The 21668-nt window shown below is 51.2% G+C and overlaps 1 protein-coding gene across 1 annotated transcript in view; it reads left to right on the forward strand.

Moving 5' to 3' along the window:
- Window positions 1-8096: 8096 nt before the first annotated feature.
- trabd2b (TraB domain containing 2B) overlaps window positions 8097-21668 on the forward strand; it is a 61708-nt gene continuing 48136 nt past the window's right edge. The window contains exons 1-2 of the mRNA XM_076039654.1: window positions 8097-8700; window positions 11259-11828. Coding sequence (XP_075895769.1) covers window positions 8584-8700; window positions 11259-11828 — 687 coding nt within the window. The 5' untranslated portion in view covers window positions 8097-8583. The remainder of the gene's footprint in view (window positions 8701-11258; window positions 11829-21668) is intronic.

The raw sequence follows: 21668 nt of genomic DNA on the forward strand, positions 1-21668 counted from the left end.
TCAACAGCGCGAGGACATATGCATGTGCGTGTGTGCGTGTGCACGTGCAGCCTGGTAGCACAGCCTCGGCCTTGAAAAGCTCCGGCCTGTCGACAGCTCCTCTGCTCCCCGTCTGCCAAGCGAGAGGTTACTGCAGGCAAGTCCGGGGCGTGTCCTCTCCATCCGTCCACCCGTTTGGAAAAATTTTCCAAATCAAAACCTGTTCTGGAGGGAACCAGATCTCCAAGAACCCTGCCGCGTCTTTCTCCCCCACCGATGCCTTTGCTGCCATCCGTGAATTATATTCACCCGAGCAATGCCCTTTAAAGGAATAAATGATGCCTGCGTTGTATCAATACGGAGTCATTTATCAGCGCTAATCGTCCTGCCTCTCTGGCATTCCTGCCTCTCTTCACGGCGATCCTGCTTTCCATCACCGCATTTTTCCTTCCGTGCTTCCATCTGCCTTTGAATTCACCCAGCGTCCCCCACCCCCACCCGCTCTCCGTCGCCCTCCTTCTTCGTGTGTCCCATTTGGACGGACGCGCGTCCAAGTCGATGCGGCGATCCGAGCGTTCGGATCAGGAGGGAAACAATACGCATGGGGAAAAACGCGCGCCGGTCGTGAAAATAAACAGAGCCCGAAACTAGAAGGAGATGAGTGGGAATGGGAAGGGGAAGGGGGGAGGGGAAGACGGGGAGAGTCAGGAACGGAGGGGATGATGGACAGGAAGCATGAAACGTCCTGCAGTGTTACCAAAACAACATGATATGCACAGTGGAATAAAGGAGCCCCTTCAGAACCCGGCTCTCCCACGGCCTTCCACCAGGCTGACCCCGCTGCTGGAGTCCGGCCTTAATCATCGCAGGGACGGGCGGAGCATTTGAACATCATATGGTTCTGTTTGACGGGGCAACTGAATCAAGATGTTTGCCCTCCCAACACGCTCCCATCCCCGGGGTTCCGTCTGACACTACATCTTTCTTCCACGTTAATTGGTGTTTGATTAAACGCACGCAGTTTTAAGGGGAAAAAAAAGGACTTTGTGGGCGAGACCTTTCAACTCGATCCGCGATCTACAGCCCTCGTAAGAGTCGCATGCTTTGCTGGCGACGTGTTGCATGGCCCATCGAGTTGCAATCTACCCACGATTCCGGGATCTGAGGAGTTTGTCTGTCAAAAAAAAAACTAGGGTTGCACTTTAGACATTTTTTTTTTCATCCCTGAAAGTACATTTTCAACTTTTTCTAAAAAGGGCTGACAGAGTGACAGAGTGTTTGCCTTTAAAACAGCCACCTTTTTTCTGATTGTGCAAACTGAGGAGGCAGGGAGTGGTGATATGACCTGATCTGCCTGTTATTGTGTGCATTACAGCACATTCAAGAGTATGTTCAAGAGGAGATAGAAAATTTTTGGCTGCTATAATCTCTTAACCTAGCCAAACCTGAGAGGTGATGACAAACTCAGACAGTCCTCCTGCCAGATGTGTTCATTTGGACTCAATGTTGGTATTTGGACGCTGACAAATAAGAATAAGAAAACTAAAAGTTTCTCATCTAATACGAGGAAACCCAAAAAATATTTTAGATAAAGAGGACACACAGACAATGCCAATAAACCAGACACTCTAATGTTTAATGGGCTGCACTTACCTCACACAGACACATGGGTGGGAGGACAGTGTGGGTAGTTCTTCGCCTCCGCATCCCAAGCGAATGCTGGATTATAGCACCTCATTGATGCACAATGTGGCCTAATATAAAGGTTGTGCTTATTTCGGTGTCTCCATGGTGAAGCACACTGGCTGGCCGGAGGTGTCAACCCAAGTTCACGACTAAACCTACGAGCTGTGAAAATAATCACGGGAGCAGACGGCAGCAGACGATACCGGCTCAGGGCCGAATACATGCTAGACTCACGGCAAATAAACACTGAATGACTGCTGGGTAAACACGGCTGGAGCTTCACAGCCACCGGCGGGGCTGAAACTTTCTCCGTCCGCCGAGACAAAGACGACACTGACTCACACAGGGCCCCGACTTTGCTTTCTCTTGTCTGGCCCGTAAAGTCGCACTAGACGGGGCGAAGGAAGACCGCCGGCATACCAAAACAATGTGGAAGCAGACGGCCGTTGAAGCGGCGCTCCACCCTCCTCCTCCAACCCCCTGGTCTGGGCTGATCTCTGGGCTCTAATGCCGTGAATTTCCTATACATGTGACATAAAAGGCCTCGCGGACAATGCGGTAATCTTCAAAGAACCTCATTAGAGCCGATGACCATCTTCAAAAGAAGGTCAAGTCCAAATCCAGATATTTGACGACTTAAAGGGGGAGTTCATTCGATCCTCAATGCAGGCTGGAATGCATGCGTGGCTCGTGCACACGTCAGCGGCGGCGGGCTTTGATTTAGCCGCAGTGTTGCAGCGCCGTCTGTATTTCCTTTTTTTTTTCGTTCCTCGTCGATGCAATAAAAGGCCTCATCTGGCACCAGGAGATTGGCTGAAGCACAGGCAGGGTGTAGGACAATAAACACACACAAAAAAAGTGTCCCACAGACTTCAGATGAGGTGAATATATATCCGCACATGATATTTCCATAATATTATGATATGACTGCGGCTATTGTCCGGTGCTGGGATTTACAGCAGAGCCTCTGTGGCTGTTGAAATGACAAGAGGGAAAATCTTGATTATTCCAACCCATATCTTTTTTTCCCCGCCTTCAAATTGCCTAAAGGTAGACGCGATTAGCAGCGGGGGAGTCTTTTCACCGCCGCACCTCCCCTGCTCGGGATCTCTGGGGTAAAAGGGGCAGAGTGAGAGGGAAGACAGCATGGGGGGAGTTCCACATATGGATAATGCTATTACTCACAATTCCAGTGATCAGTGGGAGAGGAGGCGGGCGGCGTATTATGGGACGTGGGCCAGGCCTTTGATATGGAGACGTTATGAGACTGAGGAAAAGAGGGCGAGGATGTGGGCTTCTGATGGCTCATAGTGTTTTCTTTGTCGAAAAGAGACTGAAACCAGCTGGTTGACAAAAATACAACAGATGATAATAATATTAATATTAATAATAATAATAATAATGCTAATAATAATAATAATAATAATAATAATAATAATAATAATAATAAATTAATAATAATAACAATAATAATAATAATAATAATAATAATAATAATAATAATAATAATGATAATGATGATAAACTTTAGCATGAGGTCTGGAATTTTTGTTGAGCACATTTTCCTGTTGTAAGCTCACCTCACTCGCTATCTCGAATACCGGCAGAGGTAACGTCGGACAATTTCTTCTCCCCCCCCCCCCCCCCCCCCCCCCCCAAAAGATGGATCAAGATGACTGCGAAATCATATGGAAACCATTAACTCCACTTTAACCCGAGCAGGTTTTTTTGAATATTGGCTGCTTTGAATATTCGCAGGCTTTGGATGGGGAAGATAACGGGGGCTCGGGGTGTAGTCCCGCTCCCCACCATTGTCAGCTGCACAAACCATTGACGTGAGCGGCATGTCAGCCTGTCCTGGTACAGGATACTGAATCTTAAATTACACCCAATAGCTGTTCTTGAATGAGCAACACCGGGGCGCTCCGGATAGGAAGCAGGTGGCACCTTACATAACCTGCGCCTGCCATCGCGGCATGAATAGGTGGATGTGTTGCGAGGGGTAATAAAGGAGTTTGTAGACTTGGAAATATAAATGCCCATTCATCACCTCTCAGGTCTGACCTTTACGCTGTAAACAGCCGGCAGCCCTTTTAGAGCAGCTCTGCGCTCAGACCGCTGCAGCAAGACGTACCGAGTAGCACAAAAGTTTGTTTTTCAGGAGTCCATTAGTCTTTTGCTTGTTTGTGATGGTGTGGATTTCAACAACAACTAGACATTCAGTTTCACGCTGCTACCAATCACCTTGTTGAAAATCAACACCGGCAGGATGACAGGAAGTATTTTGTGCCTTCGAGGTGATTTGCGACCCTGGTCCGCTAGTTCAGGTCGCGTTTGTCCTCATCCATGTGATGTGTGTTATGGATGGCTGTCTGTCCATTACCCTGGGGAGGGTCTTGTTTTCACGGCCGCGCTCCTCCTCTTCCTCCTCCTCCTCCCTCGGCCCTTTCATGTGGGTTCGGGGAAGTGAGGGATTTGCATGTTTCGGCCCAAATCACACACACACACACACACACACACACACACACACACACACACACACACACACACACCACGTTTGCTCAACTGATCCGAAATAAACATGTGAAATTTACGTCCCACCGCCGCCCCCGACGTGACTCTTGCGTTACCCTCGTACATTAGCCGGGCCGTTTGAGATATTGTTTCCAGAACAACAACGCCTGACCGTGACCCCTTGTCACTTTATCTCCTCCTCTCATCTTTCCCTTCGGTGCTTTCGCTCATTCCGCCTAATGAAAATAGACAGACAGCTTTCCGCGGCATGCGCTGACACAGGCAACGGAGATGAGACGCAGACAAGGAACGAGAGAGAGAGAGAGAGAGAGAGAGAGAGAGAGAGAGAGAGAGAGAGTGAGTGAGAGTGAGAGAGAGAGAGAGAGTCGACGAAATGCTTCTATTTGACAAAATAAAACCTTTTTCTCCTTAATGTTTCACTTTAATAACTTCATCTGTCTCGTGTCCTAACCAAAAATCATTCATGCGAAAATCGCTCCTGTCATCCTTTAGCACGTCGCACCCACCAGACAACTCGCAGCCCCCTCCTCTCCCCTCCCCCGACTCCCACTCCTGCCTTTTTTCGCCCCGTCTTTTTCCCCGGGATGTCTGGAAACAGGAAACCACAATAACATTTTACCAAAGACTCAGTCAATATTTTCCCTCGACATCTTCAAAGCGGGACAGAGGATATTAGAGCCCAGGCTGGAGACGGGTGGAGATAGTGGGTGCGTGTGCGCCTGTATGTGTGCGTAATCCAGCTGAGGAACAACAGACGAGGATCGGGTGGTGGTGGTGGTGGGCGGGGGTATGGGGGTGGGGGGTGGAAGCGTTGCGGTGTGGCTTCGGCACTCGTGGCCCGGTAGTCGCTCTCGTGAAGCGCGGCTGCCAAAAACCCGCGGCTGCCACTCCTTCATATCCACCGCACTCACATTTTCTTTGAAGCGCTATTACCGAGACCCCCCGGGGTCAACCGTCCCTCTGTGACCCCCTCCAACCCTCCAAAGCCTCCCAGCTTCCCCCCTTGTTCCACTAGGGGTCCCTGTGTGCATGAAAACAAAACCGTGGCACACAAACATACAGTGCTGAAGTCGCGACCCAAATTATTCCACAGCACTCAACATTAATTCCACAAAAATAAAAACATTTCTATCATGTCCAGTAAATAAATAATAGAAATTACTGAATTGAATTGTGTCCTGCAAAATAAATGCCCAATACAACATTTTCTCTAATAATTTTTTCTTTAATCCTTTAATTAAAGGGGGGGGGGGCGCCCAGGAAGCAGCGACCCAATCAAAACACGACCACCACGACCCACATTTGGGTCGCGACCCACCAGTTGAGAAAGGCAGCTATAAAAGTTCAGGTTTCCTTTTCACGTGGAAGCGTTTGCGGCAGCGATGCGACCCCTATCATCACGCCCGCCAACACATGCCTAACGCACGCCTAATGCACGCCTAATGAGGAATTGACGTGAGGCTTTCGCGGCAGGGAACTCCTGCGCAACATCGGAGCGACAGGCAGCCGCAGGAGCCGCGACGACGAGCAGGCACAAGATCCTCGGGGCCGCAAAAATAACCCTGACCAGGCGTCTCCGGCCGTTTTTTTCTTCTTCTTTCATTTCCATCCGCCCGCCTTCCCTCCACGCCGTTCCACGCCGAGCACAAATTGCCCGTAATGGACGCGTTTGAGAGCAAATACACAAAAAAGCGCGCGCAAGTGGGAACATTATTCCGTTGTTGATATGCTTTGTTTACACTCTGCCGACCGATCTGCCGCTAATGCCTCCCCAGATGTGAGCTCGCTAAGTGGACATTCCCCCCAAGGGCCTCTGCACAAGGCGGGAACATTAACTCCCGACTCTTCTTTTTCCGTCCCCTGCTGTGGCTGTGTGTGTGTGTGTGTGTGTGTGTGTGCGCGTGCGTGTGCTCGCTCCTCACTGCGAGGGCTGGCCACTGTCCAGGAATCTCCTGCAGCCAGCCGCTCGCCGTCCGGCTAACCGAGCGGTAAAGAATGCGGAGAGGCTCCCTTCAAAGAGAAGAAAGGAGAAGAGAAGAGAAGAGAAGCGAAGAGAAGAGAAGAGAAGAGAAGAAGTCCAGCACTCTGCAAGGTGTGGCCGGGGCCACTACCTGAGTTCACAGGTGGAGCTGAAAGTCCCACCACCTGTCGAACCTCAGCAGAGGGGAGACGGACGGGCGACACGCATGGGAAGATCAGAGGCGGATACGTCGTGACACTCTTTGTATGCTGCCCACATGCAAAGCAGAGAAATAGTGTTGCAAGACATTATCAAGACTTGAGAGTATCGAGACAAGACCAAGACTGCATATATATCAAAGAAAAATAACAACAAAACAGAAAAAATGATCAGTGTCTTTTTTTTAAATCCAAGTTTGTTTCTACATAAATAGAAAGGCAACATTTCTTTAATATGTTGCTGCTTTGCCTGCCATTTTGAGCCATCTTCAAAAAATATATATTTTGATTGATAAAATTAAAAAATAAATGAACTGAAATAAGGTGGCGTTTCACCTCGAGTGTCACAAACAGAGTGAAAAAATGCAGCAGCTGGATTATGTTCTTTCATTGCCGTGTTGACTGATGACTTGATGAAAGTCCGGAGTCCGTCCAGTCCGAGAACAAGACAACACAGAGTAAAAATGCCCCAGAGTCCAAAACGAGACCTAGACCAATCTGGAGTGCTACATCACCACAGAGAAATATTGACTCTCCGCCCCCCCCCCATCCTGCCCCCCTTCCTCCCCCTCCCACTGCGTTGATGAATGGCGTCCAATAAACAAAGTTAAAGGGTCAAAGTGCGGCAGTTTTACAACGTGACGCCGTGTTAAAAGACGAGCCGATCAGAGACGCTGCGCAGGGCGACGGCCCCGATCGGCCTCGTCGGGAAGCACAATGAAAACACACAGAACACACAGGGACAGTCGGCCGCTCGCTGGTGGGGGAGTGGAGGAGGTGGGGGAGCGGTGAGCGGCCGAGTGGTGAGAAGAGGAGTGAAGAGGAGGGCAGAACACGACCCCGAGGACAAAGAGCGACTTGTCTTGAGCTGGGTCTGCCACCGGGGCCCTGCAGGACCCCCAACCCCCGGTGCCACTTGTTTGAGGGGTCTCTGTGATAAATTTCCCACTACTTGACTCCCGTCACACTGTCTGCCGCTCGGACAATAACCGAGGTCAGAGCTGAGCGGCGAAAAGCCTCGACGCGGCGGAGAAGGGTTCAGCTTTCTCTCTCAGCACCTCGGGCGGAACCTCTGAAGAGAGACGGAGGGCAGAGAATAAATAAAACCCTTGTCATGGTCGTCCCATTTATTTGTGACCATCAATCACGGACGTCGCGCCTGGAAGACTCGGCTGCCGGCCTAAAAGAAAAAACGCGATGCAGGAGAGGCAGCGCCCGTGACATCGTATGAAATATCGTGCGTTTGCCCGGGCGGAACGACCACGTCAGGAAGCCCGAGAGTCGCCAGAACTCAGCGTGCCACTTGGCTCCGCAGGTCTCTGCTGGCTCTGCGATTTCATTTCTTCTTCTTTTTTTTTTTTTAATCCTTAGACAAATGTTTACAGCGCGTTCAAAAAAAAAAAACGTTAGGGTTTGCGTGATTGTATCTGAAAAACACAGTGGAAGCGCACAAATGAGCCCTTCCGGCAGCAGATCATAAGACTGAACTTACAGGGGGGGGACCCAGAACTGGAGGCATGCAGTACACTGGCAGCGAGTTGAAATACATCAGCATGGAACCGCAGCAAACCCCCAGTGCAGCTACAAACATGTGTTAAAAACATCGCAGCGACTGACTTTTCTTGACTAATACTTTTTTTTTTTTGGGGGGGGGGGGGTCCGTCCTGCAGGAATCCTCTCGTCAACATGTGTCATCCTTCTCGGAAGTGTGTGCGGACGTGCGCGTGTGTGTCTGTGCGTGTGTCAGGGGTAGGGTATGTTGGAGGGGCCTGCACGAGTCGGTCCCACCTCCCTCCCTCCCTCCCCTCCCACCCACCCTCCCTCTCAGTCAGGACGCTCCAAAGTTTCGGAGCGCACCGCGGAAACTCTCCAAACTCTCCTCAAGCTCCGCTGCTGCTGCTGCTGCTGCTGCAGGAACTCCGCCGAGGTGAAGGAAGGAGGACCGGAGCGCCGGCAAAGAGTTGACACGAGCGAGGAGAAACTTTTCAGGAACTCTCTGCGGCGTGCGGAATGGCGAGGTGGCGGAACGGAGCCCGTGCCGAGAAGCACATGTGAGCCAAGAGGTCACCGGCGACGCTGCTTTTTCTTCTCTTTTCTTTTTTTGTTAAAACCTTTCCCGAAGAGACGAGAAGAGAAGGAGAAAAAGAAGGAAGAGACGCTGAGAGTGAGGAACAGCTGACTGTCAGGAGTGTCCCCGTCGACACGATGGTCTGCGCGGGTCCGGGACTCTGCTGGGTCTTCCTGAGCGCGCTCCTGCACACGGCGGCACCCTGGGGCGCGCAGCGGCCGGACCGACCGAGGCAGTGCGACGCGCCAAAGTCGGTGAGTCGTGAACGCACCGTGACGGGCGAGACGGCAAGCCGCGCACCGCGAAAGCAGTCGCACGCTCCTGGGTGTTTGTCACAAGAGAGTGAAGGTGCACACTGGTGTCGTTCTCCCTTGTTTTAAGAAATAAAAGTCAGAGTTTATTATTATGTTTTATTTCACTGTCGGCATCCAAATCACAGTTATTATAGATCCTTATCATAATAGCAGTTTTAAAAGGGGTCAAAGGGCGACTGCGCTCTAATATGTGGCTATTTCACAAATGAAAAACTGTTAAAATGAGGCACAATAAACTGACTTAAGGATGCTTTAAATTATGGAGTAGAAGTGGCCGCCATGCACAATAACAGCAGGTATGATGGGAGGTTCAGGAACAATGATTTCAGTGCGTATACTTCAGTACTTATTTGTCTGGGAAGAAAATAACAATAACACAGATTACAGCAGGGAGTGAGCGCCTTATCTCCAGACGTGTTTATTTCATTTTTCCTCTGCTGAGCTGACTCATAAATTATAACTTCCAAGAAGTGACCCGGGCCCCAGAAATAAATGAAAGTTTGCCAAGAGAAATTTGCCAAATTTATGACTGTTTATGTGACAAAGGCATAAAAAACAGTGTGTGGTGGCGGCGGCGGTGGCAGCGATGGGAGAACACCCACGGGTGACTTATTTCCTCCAGCTTTCTTCTTTTTGTTTTTTTTTCTGGAAGTGATCGCCTTCCAGGCTGCTCAGCACGCGGCCTATTAAAACACGGATCGGGCACGTCGGTGAAGTTATGGATACGACCTGGAGCGCTTCCTCGGGGAGGTGCAGGAGTGCAGGGTAGCCAGCTGCTGCTCCAGGGCAGCTGATGGCAGTCTGCGCGCCTGCTCCGATGGAATTGTGTTAAAAAAAAAAAAAAATCATAAAAATTAATAAAACACCCCACAAAGTTCTCATTCGGAGAACGAAAACAGCGCCACCACCGCCGGAGCGAATGACACGATGCTGAGCAGCCGGCGACACTTGGCCGTGGTTGTGCGGATCTCATTAAGGCCTCATTTGGAGATCACGGGCTTTAGTTTCACGGATGCATTTGTGCACGCGGATAACGGATCTGTTGTCAGCACTCACGGAAGAGCCGGTGCTCCCTCGCTCCGTGTGATTTGTAATGCGTCAGTACAGTGAGCTCTGTTTTTAGTTAAGAGTAATTACCCCCATAAAACGGAGGCCTGCGCATCGAGACTCTCTCTCAAAGAAGGAAGGAAAAAAAAAAAAGTCCACCGATGTGCCTGAGCACAAGAAGGGGTTTCTCCTCTTCTCTTCTCTTCTCCTCTCCTCTCCTCTCCTCTCCTCCCCTCCTCTTCTCTCCCAGGGACAACTTTCCCTCTCGAAAGATTCTTTAATTGCAGGGCAGGTCTTGCTGCACTTGCAATCAAATCTCATTTTCTTGTCTCCGAGAACATGACGGACCCAGCGCCGACCTGCTTCCTGCCCGCTAATCTTCCACGATTCCACGGGAGAAAGAGGACCAAAAAAAAAAAAAATTGGAATGAAGAACGGTTTACACAAACAGCGACGCTTCTCCGAGGTTATGGAACACAGATTTGTATGGTTAGAGGAAGAATGTTGGAGGCAGCGCACGGCTGTCACGATAACGGAACACCCAACGCGATGAGCGTTGCTGCCTGCGTCTTTGGCAACGGGTTCGGAGAGGAGAAAACAAAACCAAAAAAAAAACGCCGACACGTGCAATTAGCAGCGACGCTGCGAAAGAGAGAACGTTTGATTAACTTTAAGGGGTAAACATTTGTGAAGCGCAACTTTATTTTCTACGCTAATGGGTTTCATCCCTCAAATGCCTGATTACGACGGGGGTTCTTAGCAGCCAGAGGTTTGATATTGTTTATATAAACCGATCCACCCCCCCTCCCCACGCCTCACCCCACCGCCCTCACCCGGCACCCCCTCATATTTGTGTAATGCCAACATCAAAGACACGTGCGCCGCACATTTTGCGGCGCACTTAACAAGAAACATGTTTTAATGCAGTGAAGCCTGATTGCACGTTTGGAGTGACCATGAACGGTGAAATAGAAAAGGAAAAAAAAAAAATGAGTGTGAGGTCGCAGCGGCGAGCAGGTTTCTCTCAGCTCTTTACGAGCTGCCGGTGTCGTACGTTTTGTGCGGCGGTTCTAACCCGAACGCTCACCGAGGCCCAGACGATGCTTTGCGGCGAAAGTATGCGCCTCGACAATACGTGGGGGTCTGTTTACAGCCCAGAAGGCCCCTCTATAAACCCGCCGCCGGCTGCAGCCCCAAGCCGACGAGACTCCGGCTTCCCCTGCTATCATCTTTCTTTCTTTCTTTCTTTTTTCAAAAGAGAGATTTCAACTTGTTGACCTGAGCCCATGAGCCAGTAAACCACAACAAAGGAAAAATGTGTCCGCCTCAGTTTTGGAGGCTTGTGGAATCTTTATTTTTATTGCTTCTTTTCCTCTCCAAATTGTAATCCCTTTTCTCCTCTCTGCTCCTCCTCCCCTTCTCTTCGACCCCCACGCTCCCCCCTTCAACAGCAAAGCGACATGAACTCTTTCCTGTGGAAAATCCGACGCGCGCCCCGCCACCCGCCCTCCTACCTGTTTGGCACCATCCACGTGCCCTACACCCGAGTCTGGGACTTCATCCCCGAGCGGTCCAAGCGAGCCTTCCACGGCAGCCACAGCGTTTTCTTCGAGCTGGACCTCACCGACCCGCTGACCATCTCCAAGCTGACCAGCTGCCAGCTGCTGCCCCACGGCGAGAACCTGCAGACGCTGCTGCCCCGGGACCTGTACCGCCGCCTCAAGCGCCACCTGGACTACGTCAAGCACATGATGCCCTCCTGGATGACGGCCGACCAGCGCGGCCGCGGCCTCTACGCCGACTACCTGTTCAACGCCATAGCGGGGAACTGGGAGCGGAAGCGGCCCGTGTGGGTCATGCTGATGGTGAACTCGCTGACCGAGTGGGATGTGCGCTCCAGGGGGACGCCGGTGCTGGACCTGTTCCTGGCGCAGGAGGCGGAGAGGATGGGGAAGACGACGGGGGCGGTGGAGCGGGTGGAGGAGCAGTGTCACCCTCTCAACGGGCTCAACTTCTCTCAGGTAGGGAGGCGGAGGAGGAAAGGAGGCACTTCATTTTTTTTTTTCCCCTCCGGTCTTTCCACATGATTTCTGGTGCTTACACAGCTGGATTAGCTCAAGAAACGGCAAAGGCGGGTGGGCGGGCGAGGCGCGGAGGGAGCTCGGATAGATTCAGGCCCAAGTGTTCGCCCGCCCGTCGTTTGCCCTGTTGTAAAGCAGCCTTGCAGACGCTCGGGTAACGTGAGCAGTGAAAGCCAAGTGTGAGTCACAATCAGGGATGTGGGAAAAGACAATATTAGGCGGGAGGGAAAAAAAAAGGGGACGAAAACCTTTGTGCTTCGGACAGATTTACAGTGCTGGATGCCCCTCAATCTCGCTTAGGCAAACACGCTCATCTGCCCGCAGAGTGCGCGGCCGAGGTTCTGCCCGGCTGCGCACATGCAGAACAAATTAGAAGAAGGTGAGAAGAGTGTACAGCTCTCTCTTTCATTAATGCAGACTGTGTGTCTGGCTCCGTCTGGCATCGCAAGGCCTGTGCCGTAACTGGATATTTAAAGGTGCAAAAAAAAAAAAAAGAAAGGGAATGGCCTAAATACATTAGGAGCAAAACACTGGCAGTGGGTGTAATTCTTTTCTTGTGTTATTATAAAATGAAATAGTGAAGGTCATATATTTTATTTTTATTTTGCAATGGTCTAGAGTAGAGGTCGACTCGAGCTGGGTGTGGAAATGCGAAAATGTGATCAGCCTCAGTCCAAGCGTGAGACAACAAGAAGTTCTTAATGGGCACGATGATCTTCCCACAGAGTGTGAGTGCAGCTTCCAGCTCAAGACTGATCCCTCTGAGCTTTTCCACTGAAAAAAAAAAATCCTCAAATGCATCACGGTAGATAAGTTGCGCAACGATTTTTGACAAACGAGACGCAAAATTATCTTTGCAGCTGGCAAAGTGCCAAGAGATGAGACCGCTGGAGTGCTAAAATGTTGCTAATTTGTTTCCCTGACTCCCACTGTGAATTTTTTTTGGCTGTGGCCGTATTGGAATTTTGAACCAAATCTTTGCATACCCAACATTTCACCTTCACTGTGTCGTCGGCCGGCTCCTCCTCCAAGGCCTTTCGACAGCATTGCGAGCCTTGCAGTGCTCTGCTGGTTTTGTATATACGCTGCACAACCACGAAACACACACACACACACACACACACACACACACACACAAAGGCCCACTGTGGGCCTGTGGAAGTTCCATACGTGCACATAGGCCGTGTTGTGCGGGGCAGAATCTGCAAAGGGGCGTCCGCGCCTTCACGTGACGGGTCCGCGGGCTGCTGCCGGGGCTAATTTGAGAGGGGCGGCGGGCTTCCCGGCCTCTCCTCTTTCATCAGCACCTCCTAACTACGCTGTCAAAGTCACAGCCTGTGCCTTACACATGCCAGAGAGTGTTGCTGCCCCTAGAAATATAAGCCCAACGGGGCGCACCGGGGCTCAGTGACATGGAGACGTGCTAATGCCGCTAGCCTCAAACATTTCCCGACCCGGGGACGAGCTGTTTTCTTCACTCCACGCAGGGGTTTGCTCCAGCGTCCGACCCTCTGGTCTGTATTTTGTGTGGCGGGCGTGGGAGTCGCCCTCCCCCACCCGCATCCCCATCCCCTCCAAACGACGCTGTTTCAAATTAATCCTGTCAGGCTTGAACGGCAGTAGATGGTTTGACTTAGAGAGAGAGAGAGAGCTGCGTCCGTGCCTCTAAACCATTTGAATTATTTATGACCCGTTGTCAGTCATTTTTTCCTCCGACGTGGCCGAGCTTTTACAAGACAGGTGTTTGAATTGAAATATGAGTTTCATTGTCTCGGAAATTTGGTCACAATTACATCAGGGATTACTGGCGGGGTGAGCACCAGGGCACAGTCACCTTTACACTGCGGCGCTTTAAGCCTTCACGGTTCCAGACGCGTATGAGAACAATTCCGAGCCCAACTGGAACTGACATGGAAACCATTATTCTCAATTATAATAAATTGTGATTTAATCTGGACTCTACGGCTGATTGATTCAACCTATGCTGAGGGGATGAGGTCAGAAGGATGACTAGGAACAGAGAAAGAAAAAAAAAGACATAAGCGATTTTGCGTGGGATTCAGAAGACGGAGAAACGGAGACAAACGCAAAAAAAATCTGAGACCGACTGGGGAATTGGGGAAGGAAGGGAGGGAAGGGGAGAAAAAAAAGTGTGAAAGGCAGCGACAGGGCTGAAAACGCGGAGAGACCGATGTGCATCGTCTCACCACCAACACTAATCTGAAACATGAGCGACCCTTGAAGGCAGCGGCGAGTCGGGAAAGGCTCCCAGAGCCTGACGGCTGGCCGATTATTTGTTCCCCAATAAAAGCAGTTTGCTTACAATATCCTGTGACGCTGACGTCACCCCCCCGCTCCGTCTCCTGGAGACGTGGACGCCGGCGATCCATCATGCGCCGCGCTGCAGGTTTTCTCAAAGGCACCTGGTCCCGCGGGTGCCGGAACGGAGGGGCCCTGCAAAAGGACCTGGACTTTTTTTTCCCCCGAGGAGGGCCGGGAGTCGTTTCCGTGCAAATAAAGGAGTCACATTTTGCCACGGGATGGACGAGCTGGTGATGCTGGTTCGGTCGAGTGCGTGAGCTTTTTTGTTTGTTTGTTTCGTTGATGTTAGCGGTAGTGAGCGAGCGAGGCACCGGGAGACGTGAAGTGTGAAAGAGCACCCCTGGGATCGGTGCGGTCTAATCACCGAGCATGGTTCCCTTCCACTTGTTTGGAGGCCGATGTGGGCTGACAGCCGGGCGGGGAGAGAGAGGAAGAGGGGGGTGAGGAAGGGTGCAGACCAGCACCAGAGTGAATTCCTGCAGCACAGGAGGAGAGAGAGAGAGCGAGAGAGAGAGACAGAGAGAGAGAGGGGGGAAGAGGGAGAGAGAGAGAGAGAGGGAAAGAGAGAGAGGGGAAGAGGGAGAGAGAGAGAGAGAGAGAGGGAAAGAGAGAGAGGGGAAGAGGGAGAGAGAGATAGAGAGAGAGAGGGAAAGAGGCAGAGAGAGAGAGGGAAAGAGAGAGAGGGGAAGAGGGAGAGAGAGAGAGGGAAAGAGGGAGAGAGACAGAGAGAGAGAGAGAGAGAGAGGGAAAGAGAGAGAGAGGGGAAGAGGGAGAGAGAGATAGAGAGAGAGAGGGAAAGAGGCAGAGAGAGAGAGGGAAAGAGGGAGAGAGACAGAGAGACAGAGAGAGAGAGAGGGAAAGAGAGAGAGAGGGAAAGAGAGAGCGAGAGAGAGAGGGAAAGAGAGAGAGAGAGGGAAAGAGAGAGAGAGGGAGGAGAGAGAGAGAGAGAGAGAGAGAGAGAGAGAGAGAGAGAGAGAGAGAGAGAGAGAGAGAGAGCAAAGCTTTGGGCTTAAAGGGCAAAAAGCTGCTGGATTCTAGCCGACACGGGAGGAATCACCACTCTAATGCAAAGTTAACACAGTAACAAGCCGCAGATAGAGCGTGTAAAAAAAACAAAAAAACAACTCTCTTGGGCAAAGCTGCTTTTAGGGGGGGCACACCCCCACCCCTCCCCCCTCTACCCCCCCTACCAAATAAACACCCATATTTATTTTCCCGGGGTCGCATTGCTGCTGAGGCCACCGGGCCGCGTCGCACGCAGAAATTTCAACATATCGGTGGCGCCTGTCTCCTGGACAGGGGGTCAGAGGTCACGGCGGGAGGTGGCGGCGGGAGGTGGCGGATCAGCTCGGAGACCGCCAGTCTGCCAGTGGGAGGGTGAGGGGGTTGGGGGGGTCAGTCTGGGCACCGGCGCTACCGACCCTGCAGGAGGAGTTCCCGTCCCCCTCCTGAACCGGCCGACTGGCTGCAGTGGATTGGGGGTGAGGGGGAGGAGGGAGGGTTGTGGGGGGGAGGCGTGTCAGTCCGCAGTGTTTATTTTAATCAGGGACGTTCGGCGGGCTCGTCTCTGTCAGGAGAGGACGCCAGGCTCTCGGGCAGCGGCGGCGCTGACGCTGCAGCTCTCCGGCTGCGGTGGCGGCGGGGCACTTAAAGGCTTGAAGACGTGGCTTGAGTATCACAACAGCGCGCGCTTCTTCACGCTCGAGAGCCATTCGGAACGATGACGTTGGGATTTTCTTTTCCACCCCTTAAAAGAAAAAAAAAAAAAAAAAAAACCTGTTCAAGAGAGGAGTTTGCTTTTCCGAGGGCCAGAAAACCGCTGCATTTAAACAAAGCGGCCGCAGAGTGAAACTCTTATCTATCTGCTTCGGGTGGATTTCGCCCCTAATTGTGTTTCCCGTGTGCCACCGTCGCTTTATTCGGTTTGATGTGTTTGTGTTTGGTTTTTTTCCCAGTTTAGACCTCGTGCGGTATATACATATATATGTATATATATATACATATATATACATATATATGTGTGTATATATATATATATATATATATATATGTATATATATATATGTATATATACGTGTGTGTGTGTACATGGGAACATTTGAAATTGATTTAAAAAGAGTTAACGGCCGCTCTCTGGCGGTAATTCGATGAGCGTTTATGGTAAGCGGCGGGTGAAGTGCGGGCGGGGAGGGTTGGCCGGCCGGGCGGCCTGGTCGCTCGGCGGGAGCGAAGAGCATTTCCCAGATCAAAATAAGACTCTCACGCGTCGTATCAAAGGAGTCCGGGAATACTTTCCGTTGTTTTTGTTGGACGGCGTTCGCCCAAACAGCACATCCTTTACGCAGGAATTAAAGGCACATCCAACTTCCCCCCCCCGTATCCAAATATTTACATTCCATGACAGGTGTGTAAGTCCTGGTTTGAAACAATGTGTTGGTGGGGTTGAGGGTGGAGGGGGATGGGACGCAGAGTCTGATGGATGGAAAAAGTGATTCCGTGTCTGCGACTCCTCGCTCGCTCGCTCGCTCGCTCGCCCCCTATCTCTGTCCCCCTGCGTCTTCAGTCCCGTCCCGCCGCTCATCTGCACAAGTGGAAAAAGGGGCGGACGGGCGGGCGTGTGGGAGGAGATAACCTTCAAACGGGCGCTGACGGAACGCATCCGCCCCCTCTCACTCTGAGCTCCACATCTGAGCTTGTTTTACATCTAAGCTGCAATTACCTGCGCAAATATGCGGCGGAGCTGCGAGGCAGCAAGTATCAGGGCCCATCGTCTGGCTCCGTCGGCAGGCAGGCAGGCAGGCAGGCAGGCAGGCAGGCAGGCAGCAGGCAGCAGGCAGACGGCCGTCCCACTGTTGCACTAATGACTTAATAAGGCCCCTTAATGACCAAATAGCCTGCTGCCATCCAGAAGCACTTAGACAATTACACGGCGGCCAAAAATACAGCGGGCCTGACGAAGGGATACGGATGCCGGGAACAAAAGCGGCGGGGCCGGGCCTGCATGCGGTGGCTGAAAATGCCATTAAATGTTTTTCTCGATCTAAATGGAAGGTGGAGTGAGTTATATGTTCCGAACGGGAATTTTTTTTTTTTTTGCTTCTATTGTTCTTTGCAAAAAAAAACAACCCACGACATTTGGCAAAGGAAGCAAACCGTGGTGACTTCAGCAGCCTTATTATATTTTTTGTCTCCTTCCTCGCCAGTGCTATTATTTCTGGCGGCGTCCGAGGGTCGTTCCTGTCAACCTGCAGGTCACTTTGCCCCCTTTTACCCAGAAACCCCCGGGGTAATGACTCCACCATGTTTTTGCCACCGAGCGGGGTCCAAGCGTTCTTCCATACTTTAGCGCTCCGCGCGCCAAAAATCCCTTTCTCCCTTCTTCTCCTCCTCCTCCTCGCCCACGTTTTCCCCCTCCGGTTGAGAAAAACGAGTGTTCCCTTCTTCTGCTCCCACTGTTAACCGTCGACCTCGACCCGCGCAGCCCCGACTCCCAGCGAGCGCCCAGGAGCTGCTCGCCGCGTGCCGACGCAAGCCGGCGTGCATGTGTGCGTGCGCGTGTGGTGCGCTCTTAAAAACTCACCCAAAAACTGTACCGCGGTAATCTGTCTCGAGGTGATTATTATGTCATCCCAACGCCGGGAGCTGCGCTGGGAGTGGATGGCTGATAATCTCCACGCCTGTTACGTTTCCGCCGACGTCGGCCGGTCGCGACCGCAGGAGAAACTCGAGTCGGCAGCGGCGAGCGGGAGGCAGGCAGGCAGGTAGTTTCCAGGAAGCCGGAGGTTAATCTCAGGTTGTCCTGGCCAGAGGCTGATTGATCACAGACAGGAATGTGGCCGACTGATTTCCTCGGAGACCCACTTAGCCCCTCTGGAATGTTGTTGTCTTTTGGGACGTCGCTGCTTTATAACCTTTGTTTAACCGGGTTAGCCTCGCGTAAACGCCGCGCGCCTGCCGTGCCAGGAGGGTTGCGCTTTGGCACCACCGCTCACGATTTAACTGCTGACCGATATATAGCACGCTGTTACTGATCTGTAATGGTTTTTTTTGTCAAGACACTGCCCTTCTTTTGCTGCCTCTGCAGCAGCAACAAGAAACTCTTCTTCTCTTCTCTTTCCTTTTTTTTATTTATTTTTTTATTTGGCTGGACAACAGGCAAAAATATCGCAATCCAAAATTTTGAATCCAAAAGCAAATCCAAAATTCAATTTTATCAAACCAGATCTGACACGACTGACTGCTTTGATGCCAATAGTTGCGTTTCCTTGAAGAGTCAAGCGGAGAAAAGGCGCAGAAGTAAAAAAAAAAAATCTAGTGCTGCATTTTAACTGAGAAAACTATACAAAGTGAAGCATGGTTATGTCATAAGTAGGTCAAGTAGGCATTCATGAAACACCCGGAAAAGCCCAAACAGTGGAAACAGTTTGTTGGTCAAGTGAGTTAAATGCTCACGATGTCAATGGGAAAAGGGTAAAACCTCACTTCATCAAAGCATACAATTTATTTTTTGCTCATTTCTGTATTTCTTTTGCAAAACATGTCCAAATGGGCATTAAAAGACTTTAATGGACCTCTGCTAGTGATTTGTCTTCCTGCCACCCAGCTGTAGAATCCAAACGCGCAGTTAAAGACCTCATGATACTAGAAAATGTGGTGAACCCAACAGCTCGGCAGTGTTTGTTTTGCTCGGCGTGGGTATGGAAAAAAAACCCACACACACCCAAAAAAAAAAAAAATTAGCCTGTATGTCGTGACACGTTTTTCCATGTTGCATGCTTTGCTCGGTCGGCCAGCTGGTTTGAAAACGAACTGGGCTTCCTGGCCTGTCTGTGACATCAGCGACATGCACCGCCACACCTCTCCCACAAGGCGGCCAGCAGTCGTAAACAGGTGCCAGCGGGGGGAGCAAGTGTGTGCGCGTGCGTGCGTGCGTGTGTGTGTGTGGGTGCCGTGCGCGGCGGGCTTGTCGGGGATTAGGCAGCATTAGAGGAGAACTTTCACTGAACCTGCACTCAGTGTGTGTCGCGTCCCCATTACAGCGGCCCAGCGGAACCCTCCAGCCTTCCAGCGCCTCCTTCTCTGCGGACCCATAAGTTCACGCTCATTTTCACTTCCACCCCCATTCACTGGGGTTGCGAGCGCACACGTCATTTCCTTCTGGCAGCGCTTTGTGTCGCGCACGTTCGAGCACCTGTGCCGTAGCAAAGAAAGCTTTACTTACTTTGACTCTGCTGCAGCCTGACATGAAAATGAGCGCTCGGAGCTTCGCCCCTGATTAAAGGACCATGTGCAGCAGTGAGGCGGAGTGAAAACTCATATGTGTGTTTTTAGTAGGTGGAGGCCCCAGGAATGAAAAAAAAATGACCTGTTTTCATTCACTAATCTTCGCAGTTTATGATGAGAGGACCAAATTGTTTCTGCTGTACCCCAGAATGTGGATTCACTCTGGATTTTCTGAAGTTAGCCTTACATGGTGAGGATGTGACAACAAGCGGGGCCGTCAACTTTATTTGCAATGTGCTTTCCTTCCTTGGGATGCCGCTAAATATTACAGACCGGGCCTTTAAAATACTGAAACTGCTTGACTGTCTTGCAAAACTGACTGCTTCTGCCTCAAAGCGAAACTGCTGCGTGCGTCGCAGGCCTCCAAGTTGGCCCTCAGCTCGCTCGCCGGAGTGAAAAACGGCCAATTCAGCCCCTCGATACTCTTACTCCTAACTTCACTTGGGGAGCAACATAAATCCCGTCACTCGTCCCGTTTCCAGCCCCCGACCTCTTGTTCAATTGGTTTGAGTGATAGCTACGCGGCTCTTCATCCGCGAGTGCCTCTCAGATGAATGAGGCAGACAGGAGCAGGAGCCAGGGGTGTGTGGTAGTGGTGGTGGTGGTGGTGGTGGTGGTGGTGGGGGGGGGGGGGGGTCGCCTGAGGGATTGACAGGTAGGAGGGTGAGGCAGACAATCAGACAGAGGGCTGGCGGGAGGCAGGAGACAGACTCCAGAGCTGCGTAACAAGAGTCAGACACTGCCGCGCTGACACCGGCGTGCAGATAAGCAGAAGCGCAAACACACAGAGAGACCATGACGGGGTCCAGCAGAAATGAGTCAACAACTCAGAGACGTTACATTCTGAACATACTTTTAAGGCCTGTGGCAACAATCGCACTTTCCACTTCAGCCCTTCACTTTAAGATCCAGCGTTGTAGTGGAGCTTCAGTTCCACTGGGAGCAGCTTCGCATTCGCGATGAATAGATCCATGTCCAACATTCCACTCCAGCTTCCTGCTGATGCTGAGGCTTCGTTGGACCAAAAGCAAGGCTGCTCTGACGGTGGCGTAGCCAGTCAAGGGCCATGTTTCAGCAAAAGTATGTTGCTTGTATCATTCTTAAGTTATTTGAACTCAAAAGCAGAGAGAACAAATTTGGATGTTGACTATTTAGGATTGTTGAGTTAGATAGATAGATAGATAGATGGATAGATCGATCAGGAAAGGAAAATCAGCATACAGTGTGCGCCATACACAACCAAGCACTCTTAGTCACCCTACATAATAAACCCCCCCATAAAGTAGTAAAAAATTAAAAAAACAGCAAATGATTCAATAAATAAGTTAAAAACAAATTGCTATCAATACAATAAAGTGCACATTAGCAGATCCACTGTGCAGCCTTATTGCTGCCGGAATGAAAGACCTCCTGTGTGCTCTGACAGTTACAGTCTTAAATAGCAGATTTGCACCTGTTTTCACCAACGGCCAAAACAAAATGTATTCTTCTTCTGTTTATATTTCAGTCCTTTGTCGGGTTGGAGAGAAGGTCCCTCCAGTTGTGCACTGGCTCATACAGCCTCTGCCTACAGAGAGGGGCGGGGTCCTGAGGAGACCTCAGAAGGCGGAACGTGCACCCGGCCTGTGGTTTTGAGACCAACCTGGGGCACTGAGCCGTTACCTCTGTGATATCACAAAGGGACACTTTCTGAACAGTAGAGCAAGCAAGGGAACCATATTTTTTTTTTTTATAAATGCACACACGGAACACTGGCATTGGCGAGCTCTGCATTTCAAAATGAGGCGAAAGGATATTTTTTCCTCATGGGAATGAAAAAAAATCTATCATTTATTCCCTTTTTTTCAGGAAGGAATGAACATCAGCCCCGACTCATTAAAGTTCTCCCGGTCACTACGTCTGTGTTACCTCTGCGTGCCCTCCGCAGCTCATGGGATTTCGGGCATTTGCGCATTCAGGCCTCTGTTTCACCTTTCACATCACAGAGTTCCCAGCGCTGCTCTGAGCCAGATTGACAGAGGAAGCCGATTGCCCTCGTCCCTGCCCTCTGGATGACCTCGTCCCTCTGGCGAAGGCACCGCTCGGCCCTCCCCTCACCCTCCTCCCGCCCCGTCGGCGGACACGACTTCTCCGCCTCCCTCTGGGTCGGCGGCGCAGAACCGAGTCAGTCGGCCT

The sequence above is a fragment of the Nelusetta ayraudi genome, unplaced genomic scaffold (assembly GCF_046127955.1).
Source record: "Nelusetta ayraudi isolate G7.1 ecotype Tasmania unplaced genomic scaffold, CSIRO-AGI_Nayr_v1 ptg000059l, whole genome shotgun sequence".
Taxonomy (NCBI): domain Eukaryota; kingdom Metazoa; phylum Chordata; class Actinopteri; order Tetraodontiformes; family Monacanthidae; genus Nelusetta; species Nelusetta ayraudi.